Consider the following 11,412-nt stretch of genomic DNA (forward strand, 5'->3'; position numbering starts at 1 on the left):
AAAGTGCTGGGATTACAGGTATGAGCCACCACGCCCAGCCTTTTTTTTTTTTTTTAAACACTAAAACACGTCTACAACAATACGCATGAACCTCAAGGACTTTACGCTAAGTGAAATAAGCCGGTCACAGAAGAATGAACAGAAGAAAACTTTTGGTTTTGGTAAAACTCCAGAGAACTCTCCACCTGAGGCTGCCACCTTGGACTGTGTCCACACCCCTCAGTGTTTCCGTTCTCTGTCACTTGAGCAGCTTTAGTGAGAAAGTTGAGAGAGGTTGTCAGGCTGCATTCCCAAGGCCCACTGAGACGAAGATTCGGTTCCACAGAAACAGGTCCAGTGCCCCCGTCCTGGACAGTGCTGGGGGCGCAGCCTCTCCCACTTACCTGCGGGCAGAGATGCTGGGAGCGCTCCTCCTCCTCCTCTGTAAAATGGGGCTAACAGGCCCTACCCATAGGGTGGGGTGAGGACAGGAGACAATGCCTGCGATGGGCTTGGCATAGTGTCTGTGGCATATTAAGGGACACGCTCAAGGGACATTGGTTTTATGAGGCAGTGCCTTCCTCTGGGGCTTTTCTTGGTTAAATGCGGGGTATTAACAACCGCACTACTCTTTATCTCCCCTGCATCCCATGTGGTGGCATTGACCCAGGACAAACCCATACATTTCTCCAGATGTCACAATCGTGACCTGGGGGAGGAATCCTGTTTGGATTCATCCTGACCACCATTTATAAATTCAGGTCTCCTGAGGGGATGAGGCTGGCTGACTTCGGCTCCGCACTTAATAGCACAGCCTTGTAAATAGGGGCAAAAGGTGGTTAATGTTTGTTCTCACAACAATTCCCACACATCATTCTGCACGGACATCATTCTGCACGGAAATCCCCTCCGGTGGACCCCGCAGCCACCCCTACACTCCTTCATTGACTCACCATTTATTGAGCAACCGCCAGGAGTTTCAGAAATGGGACGGCGCTCAAGTTCCCTGGAGGGTCGGGCAGTGGCAAGGTGGCCCCTCAGTCTGTATTTGCCATCATTAGCTCCTGTCACCAGGCTCAGAGGCATCAGGGTGACCCAGGCATTTCCCTTTGCCCATCCAGGGAGCCAGAGTCTGCAGACAACGGCGGGGCTTGCTCTGAAAGCAACAGAGGCAAGGGAAGACTCGGGAATGCCAAACCACAGGGAAATGAGAGAATCAGGTCCCCAGCCCCTCCCAGCCTGGGACAGAATCCTCGGGCAAAGCAATCTGGCAAGGAAGGAGCTTGGAGTGAGGAAAATGCGCTGGAGATGGGCCCTGTCCAGGGAACGAGGAGTGGAGGGAGGGGCTGTGGGAACATCTGGGTTGGCCAAGCTCCCAGTGGGGAGATGGGGCCAGACTTGTCTCCAGCACTGGGGCGGGCCAGGGGGCCCTCCGCGGGGTGGCGAGGCCTCACCCTCTTCCTCACCGCCATGGAGCACTGCCAGGAAGAGATAGGGTAAAGGAGCCCATCAGTTGGCTGGCAGAGCAGCGGGGCCCCAGGCAGGGTCTTGGTGGCACTCCAACTCTGTCTCAGACTTGGAATGGGCCTCCCTTCACAGGAATGTTTACCAAAGTATGTTTTGACTTAAAAACAAAAATCAATTCATGCAATAATTACCAAATACTTGGAGCATCTTGGGGAACCGTGTTATTACATATCTTTAATGAGAAAAGTTACGTAATCACTTGTAACATGTCTATGCCTTTATCCACAGCGCAAGAGGGGAAAGAGGGAATTCTGGTCCTTGACAGTTGAGAAAACAGAGTCCCCAAAGGACGACCTGCCAGGTGTGGACAGGCAGAGAAGCCAGGTCCCTGTCTCCTCCCTCATGTGGGCTGCTCTGGCTCCGTCGCCATGGGCCCATCTGACAGGGCCCATCTGACACAATGGGGCACCCTGGCTCAGTGGGCAGCACTCTACATCGCCAGTGCAAATGGCCTGTGCCATCAACAGCACATTAACCCAGGCAGGCTGGCTTACTTTCAGGTCTGACAGAGGCCGAAGGATCTAAAACATCCTGGAACTAATTTCTGGATGCCCACAGAAGTTACTTGAGAGCCAGAGAAGCCACATTTACAAAACGTGAAACACTGGCCAGGCACAGTGGCTCACGCCTGTAATCCCAGCACTTTGGGAGGCCGAGGCGGGCAGATCACCTGAGGTCAGGAGTTCAAGACCAGCCTGGCCAACATGGCGAAACCTCGTCTCTACTACAAAAATTAGCTGGGTGTGCTGGCGGGCGCCTGTAATCTCAGCTACTCAGGATGCTGAGGCAGGAGAATTACTTGAGCCCAGGAGGCAGAGGTTGCAGTGAGCCGAGTTCACACCATTGCACTCCAGCCTGGATGACAGAAGGAGACTCCATCTCGAAAAAAAAACCATAAAAATAAAAATAAATAAACAAACAAACAAAAATGTGAAGCACTGGCTCAGCTCTCCCAGCCCCGGCCTAGGGGGCAGATATGAAATAAACCAAAGTGACGGCAGACACCGTTGCAACCAAGCATGGCCTCAGACTGTGCTTGGCCCTGTGCAGGTTCCCCAAGATAAAAAGCCCCTCCCCTTCTGCTGGGATGTTCCAGTCCTCAAGCCTGGTGACATTTTAAACTAGATGACCTTGGAGCTGGGTGATCATAGAGAAGATCCCTGAACTGGGAGCTGGGGTAAAGGAAAGCTGGGTTAGGAGAAACCAAAACAAGGCCTCCCGAGCAGATGTCCCCTGGGGGAGGAGGAGGCATGGAAGCCATTTTTGACATTTCAGAAAATCTGAAGAACTCTCATATTCATGTATAAATTTATAAACTATACATCAATTATACATTTATAAATCATACACCTAGCCCACGTAAATTAAAACTCAGTTATCTCACTAAACAAGTTTAATACTATTTTATGACATATGTGGGTAAATCTGATTAGTAAACAGAAAAACCAGTTGTTACCTAGTAAGTCATAGGACAACATTTTTGAAAACCTGAATGCAAGATAACGTTCCGAATCTCTCTCCTCGGTTTCTCATCGAGCATTTGAAAGACCACTCTCTCTCCATCCCTGTATGGAGACCCACTAGCCCTGAAAGCACTCTCTTAAATTCAGGTATTTAAATGTGGCATCATGTTTATCTAGCTCCAAGTCTTGTTTCCCCTTTACATCATACATGTACCTCTATCCTTGAGTTTAGTCTACTACCGAGAAAACAACTCACAATCAGACTTTCGCCTACAGGTCCACCTTGAGGTATGCTATAGGTTTACTCCATAAGGATAAGAAAATCCTTTCCTCTTATGCACGAGAAATTGACCTTGGGTTATGTACAGTCTATATCAAATCCTATGCTATTAAAAAAAAAAAAAAAAAAGCAGGCCAGGCATGGTGGCTCATGCCTGTAATCCCAGCACTTTGGGAGGCCGAGGCAGGCAGATCACCTGAGGTCAGGAGTTCGAGACCAGTCTGGCCAACATGCTGAAACCCCATCTCTACTAAAAATACAAAAAAAAACCCACAAAAAACCATTAGCAGGGCGCGGTGTAATCCCAGCTACCCAGAAGGCTGAGGCAGGAGAATTGCTGGAACCCAAGAGGCAGAGGCTGCAGTGAGCCGAGATCGCAGCACTCCAGCCTGAGCAACAGAGCAAGACTCCATCTCAAAAAAAAAAAAAAAAAAAAAGGTAGAAGAAACAGAGGCAGCAAGAGCATGTCTCCCTTTCTGCCAACAATTAGGACTTGAAACAAATCTGGTTCTTGAGGCTTTTCCTGTCTCTCCCTTTGAAGGGCGTGGCATACCAGGCACAGGACAGTCCATGCGAGCAAGTCAACCTTCTCCAAGCATGGGACACTTTACATGTTGAAAGACCCCTGTGGTAGATTAGGTCATCATCCTCTAGGTCGCCACAAGTCATGTGCTGAAGGAGATATATTCTAAGTAAATATGAAAACAGATTTGGTTAGCTAACTGAATTTTCCTCTGAATAAATCATCACCTTTATTCAAAAACCAATTATCCATAGGTGTCTCCCAAATACTTCTGTCTTCCTGATTTTTAGTACAGTATATGTCTTTTGCCTTCTTGGCCAATTCAGGCTTTTCCCCTCTTTCCAAACTCAGTTCAAAACTTTATTTCTGGCCTGGCACAGTGGCTCACTCTTATAATCCCAGCACTTCGAGAGGCTGAGCTGAGAGGATCACTTGAGCCCAGCAGTTCAAGACCAGCCTGGACAACAAAGCAAGACCCAGTCTTTACACAAAATAAAAAATAACTAGCCAGGCATGGAGGTGTACACCTGTAGTTCCAGCTACTCAGGAGGCTGAAGTTGGGGGATCATTTGAACCCAGGAGTTCAACAATGCAGTGAGCCATGATCATGCTACTACACTCCAACCTGGGCAACAGAGCCAGACCTCGTCTCCAAAACAACAAAAAACCTTCTGAGAAATTTCTGATTTTAAACCCCTGCTTTTGTGGATCTCTCCTTTACTCTGCATTCTTACTCGAATGACAAGTCAACATTACCCTCGTTGTACTCGAGTATGCTGTCATTTCACTTTTAACCAGATCCTAAGCTATTCTCCACACCGCACACAGAAGGGTCCCCAGGGAGAAGGTGTGGCATGGGCTGACGGAAAGCTACAGAACTTACCCAGAGACACAGGAAACCCAGCCTTGTTATCCTTGCTTCTCAACCCTGCTCAAAGTCCCTCCTCATTCTCCTCAAAAACACCATTGTCTGGACCCCTAAAAATCAGCAACCTCTCCCAAGTCCTGATGCCTCTGTAGGAGTCTCCACAGACACTGCCTAAAAGACCCATGAAAATGAATGATGCCTCCAATTCTCAAAGGAGGGAATAAACATTTCCTGCTTCCTGAGGCCCTTAGCAGATGTAGCCGGGAACACATCAATCTCTTATCTGCCCCTTCTGAAGACCATGGCCAACTGTGGCTTTTCTGCCATAAACACATTTCTGATCATTTCCAACATTCTATGTTACTTACTGTTTAGAAACAAAAGGTTTTATCAAGTTTGGGGATGGAGAGGACATTCTATGCTCTACCAAGTCAATAAAAGTAATGCTGCTTTTTCTCATTAGTGTGACCTACACAATTTCTTTAAAAAATAATCCTCCCACACATATCTGCATTGTACAACATACATGTCTTGTAAGTTTATAGTTTGTTCTGACATATTTACATGAGTGTGAAAGTTGTTAGAAAAAGTATCTTTCAGAATGTAAGGGACAGCTGCTTTGAGGTTTTTATAAACAGGTTTAATATTGCACTCTTCAGAGGTGTGGCATGCTATAATCCATACCACTTTCTTATGAGTTAAGAATAGAAACAATGCATTTGTTTCTAATTTTTTTTTTTTTGAGACAGAATCTCGCTCTGTCGCCCAGGCTGGAGTGCAGTGGTGAGATCTCGGCTCACTGCAACCTCTGCCTCCCGGGTTCAAGCGATTCTCGTGCCTCAGTCTCTCGAGTAACTGGGACTACAGGTGCCCGCCACCATGCCCAGCTAATTTTTGTATTCTAAACTGTTTCTTGATAAGTGCTAGACAGTTCTCTGAGTTACAGTTATACATTATGATACTTTCATGTAAGAAAACTAGCACAGCTGGATTCATGCGGTCTTTATTAATCTGACAAATACAGAAAATCTGCAATCAGCTATCAAAATTATATCTTACCAAGAATTTGAAAGGTATTTATAAAAAAGGTGTATTCACAGTCTGTCTGAATTAAGTGCAAAGCAGTGTCCAGAGAAGCAGAAGCCAGACAACATGTGAGAGCAAATGATCCCGCTGAAACCCTCATCCCAGCACCTCCAAGGGCACCATGAACAAGACCATCCTGTACGTGCTACTATATGCAGTTGATTTTGAAACTGCCTCGTTTCAACAATTACGTATTTCAAAGGGAAAACTGCTTTCTGGGAAATCGTCCCTGCTACGCAGACCAGCTGGAAACGCTGCCACCACATGTCGGGGCCCAGGGTGGACCCAGCATCCACTAAGAGGCACCCTGCTGCCCAAGGCTGTGGGAGACAGCTTTGATGTTCAAGAAAGGGGTTCATTTCAGCACCAGGGTGCTTTTTTATATGCAAATCTGAGGTGTTTCCCGTTAGAGGAGAGGACTGTGGAGATGATCACATGCAGATGACTCTGAGCTCTGAGCCCAATGACAGCCTTGTTGGTACACTCTGGCCAGCAATTTCACAAAGCACTATGAAGAGCTGAAACCTCTGGTTTTAATCTCCTGTGTTGTGGGAATTTAAAGAGGTGAGAGGATCACAAGGATCACTTCTAGGCTCAAACTAATGATTATATGATAGTTTCCATCCCAAGGGCAAAACCAAATGTACAATTTGCAAGTCTCTTTCCAAATTCAATGTTCAGAATACCCTTGGAGGTGAGGAGAAGGGCAGGTCAAACCGTTCCTTATGTCTAACAGCAAATTTAGAGAAAAATGAGTACTTTACTGAATGGATTGGCTTCTGAATCAAGTCACTTTCATAACATCAATGTATAAGCCCTCAGTAAAGGTAACTGTTAAAAGTGGTTATTGACAAATATCCAATATTTTAGAGAAGTTAAAGAAAGATGGCATATACCAGAAAACAAGAGATTATTAACTACATTCTGAGAATTTATCTTATTCATCTTTACATTCTTAGACTCCAGAACCTGCAGGATCACAGAAAACACTGAACAAATCTTTTCATAGTGGTTTCTGAGCTCTTTTTCTTCCAGGGTTAGATCACAAATGATCAAATATACAAAGCCTTGGGGGTTGGGATCAAAGGCTTCCTGCAGTACTCTAACCCTGGGAGACCTTATTTGGTAGTTAAACTTACATTTCTCATTCTACAAATTATATCAAGAATACCTACACTGTTTGAGGCCAAAGAAGAAGTAATAAACATCATCTGGTTGGGCATCTATTGCAAAAGGAGGGTTTTTAAAAGTAGAGAGACTACAATATGGGAATCCTGGAGCCGAAAAGTAGAAACATTGCCTCTTCAGTTGTTGCTTCTGTAGTAAAATCAACAAATTGCTTACTTATGACTGTTTTCTTCCAAGTTGCTTAGAAAGCTTCTATTTTTTCTGATTGAGAAATTTAGTCATTTGGAGTCAGAGCTGTGATTCTAGGAACACACACTAACCTAGTGAGAATCAAAAACAGGAAAGTGAGCCTTTCCTCTCTGAAGAAAAATCTGCAAATCTTCCAAATATGACTGGTATTCCCATAGGCATGTAATGACATTCGGTACATAAATACCCTTTATTCGGTAGCCCAGTCAGACTCAGACTCTTAGTGGCTACCTTCCTTCCTTACTGTCTTCCTTCTTTTTATTAGGCAGATTGGCTTGGCTGGTCATACTCTATTGCTGGTTTTGCCCGACTCCATAACCACCACCTGTCCCATGTGAGTGAAGGCACATCCTTATGGAAATTGCTACTGTTCTTTCCAGTGACAATCTATTTTTCATGGTGGAAGACTAGCATTTGGATGTTTTAGGAACGAATGAACTAATTCTAAAAAGAATGTTTGACGGAAAAGTTCTCTGCCTAAGATGAATGATTTAAAGAAATAAGATGGGCTGTAGTCTCAGCTACTCAGAAGGCTGAGGTAGATTACTTGAGCCCAGGAGTTCAAGTCTAGCCTGGGCAACACAGCAAAATCCTGTCCTTAAAAAACAAAAAAAAAGGAAAGATAGGTTCTCTGTACACTGGCTTATCATGTGGCTGAGAAGTGGCTCAAACTTGGAGAAAGAGACAGAATAACTGCCATCTTTCTACAAAGACAATCAGTAATACACACGATGGATTTAAATACACACACCCCACGTACCCTCTTCAGAGACGAAACTTATCATGAAAGGTGCAACACATTTGGGATCCTTACACAAGTAAACTACTCTAGATGAGGGATCCCTCAAGAATGCTTCCAATCACAAATTGCTATTCGGGTGGCTTTGCTGTAGCTGTGCTTTCTCAACGATAATACCCATGCTGGCACATGTCTGAGAGAAGGAATGAATCTTGGAAGAAGGGGGTTTCATGGAAAAAAATGAATTGAGATGACAGAATCTACTACTTTAAATCCCCTTTTCTTTGCATAGCTCTTATTTTTCCTGTCTTTGACTGCCTAATATAAGCCAATTTTAATTTAAACTCAGATCAGTACTCGCACACTACTCTTGAAGTTAGGTTCTTATAAGAAATATCCTGGGACAGAAAACAAATATTCTAAACGCCAAAGAGAACCCCAAACCAGGTCACATCATATCATAGGTTGGAAGGGAGAACAGCAGGCAAAAGAGGAAAAAGCTGGCCCCTCCTCAGCCACAGGAGGAAACTAAGTTTCTCATAAACGCTTATGGTCTGATCAGCATGGCTACGGGCTCTCTGTGGTGAAGAAGGTTTTGCCCCACAAAGCTTGGTCCAGAGGTGCCCTGGGCCCACAGGCTGATGGCTGTTTGTGTGTTTTGCCTGACTGAGCTGCCCAGAGCCTGAACTCCATGGTAAGTGCAGCAGGCACCTCCACTGCCCAGTTCACACAAAGGTACATTGAGAGGAAAGGTAACACGGGCAGAGACCACAAAGCACCCATTGTGGAGCTGATGAGAATAACCTGACACTCCCCCTTGACATCATTAGCTCACTGTATCCCCTTCGCTGCTGGAGGCCCCTTCTCTTTCCCCTCAGCAGTTGGTTCTCCTTCTGCCACCAGGTTCTCCCACAGTTCACCAAATTAAATATGGCTTTCCCCAAACTCTTGCTTTCTGTTGATACAACTAGTTCATAATTCATCAACCACCAGCTTTTGGCTATTAGTTCGAATTCTGACCTACTGTGTAGCAAAAACAAAAACAAAAAACCAGGACAGAAAGTGCTTCAACAGCCATTTTACTCTTCTTTAATTCTACTGTCTTTGGGCATACATCTCATTTGCTGTGGAAGAAGGTCTGACAGCAGGGCTGACAGCACCAATTCATAACACATTCTTTTCATCATACAAAGAGTAAAACCCTAGAATAATGGGACCATCTGCTACCACGACAGAGCTGCCTTACTGACTGTAGAAAAGGACGGCTTGTGTGGGGGTGAGAGAAGAATGAGGACAGAGGAGGCATCTGGGGCAAGTGAGCCTACAAGTATGTCTACAAATTCAGAATTTGGTGGAAAATCCAAATTTGACTTCAAGATGATAGAGAACTGAGAGAAATAGTTGTATTATTTCCAAAATTTACTGAATTTGGAACCTGAGGTTAAAAGTTTTAGGATAAAGCAACCTCAGGTTCAGACTGGCCTTGGGAAGAAATGACAATCACAGATGGTAATGAGTGTCAGTGCTTGAGAAGAATTGCCAAAGTCAATCTACACATTTGACCTGACTCAAAGACGGGGGAAAACAAGTCTCATTTAAAAAGGATGAGTCTGCAGCAAAAAATCAAAGGGAAGCTGGAGCCCCTGCCCACCTCTCCATTCTGCTGCTGGTGCCTGCTCTTCCTCACAGTACCTCCTGAAAAGTTCAGAATTCAGTTAATACAGAATTATTGGGATGATTTTCAACGTGTAGTTTAAGATGAAGAGTTCCGTTTGGTTTAAACCACTTCATCTAACCTCTTGGTAACGGTAGTCCTGAGAGTCCGCAGTGTCGGCGAAATCATCCTGTGACCAAGCATCAAGCTGCTGACGGGGCACAGCAACTTCCGGGCCCATCATGTCTCCTTGACCTCGTCCCTCAAATCTGGTAGTTTCTGCACCGAGGGACATAGTCCACTGCGATGAAGTATGTTCAAAATCATTTTCTATAGGCACCTCCTTCCAAAGTCCAATAGTGCAGGTGGTCAGGAAGACTTGGAAGGAAGCTGTGGAAGTCCAGCCAGGAATCTTGACTTTGTTAGATGTGGACACAGGAAAATCACCTTTGTCCTCCCCAGATTTTGTTATAGTCAAAGGAGAAACATCCATGGGATTCTAACCGCAAATATGCTAGATATAAAATTGATGGAATGCTAATTGGTCCATAAAAGGCTGTACAAGATAATCTGTGGCAAAGTAGAAAACAAGCCCAAAGGTGATGGAGATTGGAAGAGCTGGCAATGCTTTCTTGAAAATGGCGAGGAGTAATAATGTAAGGCACAAACCCTGTGGAGAAGATGGGAAAGACACACATTCACACATAATTATGAAACCATTTTCAGGCAAAACTCAATCACAAGTCTTGGTTTTTTAACATAGTTAACTGAATATTTTCCTTTGGGGTTAAATTTTAGAACAGATGTTTCATTCAGTCTGGAAGAAGAGTTATGAAAAAACCTAGCTTTTGTTTGTTTCATAGGGTTCACTATGCACACATTGTTATTTTATCCCCTAATTCTAGGAAAGAAATAGAATCTGAAAATAAGTAAAACTATTTTGAAAAAAAGTTAAGGCCGGGCGTGGTGGCTCAAGCCTGTAATCCCAGCACTTTGGGAGGTGAGACGGGCGGATCACGAGGTCAGGAGATCGAGACCATCCTGGCTAACACAGTGAAACCCCGTCTCTACTAAAAAAAAAAAAAAAAAAAACGGGCGAGGTGGCGGGGGCCTGTAGTCCCAGCTACTCGGGAGGCTGAGGCAGAAGAATGGCGTAAACCCGGGAGGCGGAGCTTGCAGTGAACTGAGATCCGGCCACTGCACTCCAGCCTGGGCGACAGAGTGAGACTCTGTCTCAAAAAAAAAAAAAAAAAAAAGTTAAAAGACACAGAAGTTTCTATCTTAAATACTGTATTGGCCTCTGTGATTTTAGTTTGGCTAGTTAAAAACCCAGAGGTGAAGAGCATTCTTTATGCTGAGCGGGAGCATTCTTCCCACGCAGGCCCCTCCATGAAGCATGTCGAGGCTGCAGTGTTTAAAAAATAAAATAAACTAAAAGTTTATTTATGAGGAGTATACTGCTTTCATGTAAACACAGAGCAGCCATGTAATAGAGTTCATTTTTTACCCTAGTTACAGAAACACTAGAAAAGTCTTCACCCGGCCAAGATATCTTTAGTAAAAATCTTTAGTAAAAATAGCAGTAAGAAATATTTTATGGGTTGTTTACTTAAATCATAGTTTTTAGGTTGTACACAGTGGCTTATGCCTGCAATCCCAGCACTTTAGGCGGCCAAGGCAGGCAAATCACTTGAGGTCAGAAGTTTGAGACCAGTCTGGGCAATGTGGCAAAACCCCATCTCTACTAAAAATACAAAAATTAGGCCAGGCGTGGTGGCTCACGCCTGTAATCCCAGCACTTTGGGAGGCCGAGACTGGCGGATCACGAGGTCGGGAGATCGAGACCACCCTGACTAACACGGCGAAACCCCGTCTCTACTAAAAATACAAAAATTAGCCGGGCGCAGTGGCAGGCA

The 11,412-nt window shown here is 44.8% G+C and overlaps 1 protein-coding gene across 5 annotated transcripts in view; it reads right to left on the bottom strand.

Annotated features, from left to right (window-relative positions):
- Positions 1-5,627: 5,627 nt before the first annotated feature.
- Positions 5,628-11,412, bottom strand: part of PSEN1 (presenilin 1) — a 95,894-nt gene continuing 90,109 nt past the window's right edge. For all 5 annotated transcript variants that reach the window (XM_011983101.1, XM_011983099.1, XM_011983100.1 and 2 more), the window contains one exon: positions 5,628-10,166. In XM_011983101.1, the coding sequence (XP_011838491.1) occupies positions 10,011-10,166 (156 nt within the window). In that variant the 3' untranslated portion in view covers positions 5,628-10,010. The remainder of the gene's footprint in view (positions 10,167-11,412) is intronic.

The sequence above is a fragment of the Mandrillus leucophaeus genome, unplaced genomic scaffold, assembly GCF_000951045.1.
Source record: "Mandrillus leucophaeus isolate KB7577 unplaced genomic scaffold, Mleu.le_1.0 Scaffold246, whole genome shotgun sequence".
Taxonomy (NCBI): Eukaryota; Metazoa; Chordata; class Mammalia; order Primates; family Cercopithecidae; genus Mandrillus; species Mandrillus leucophaeus.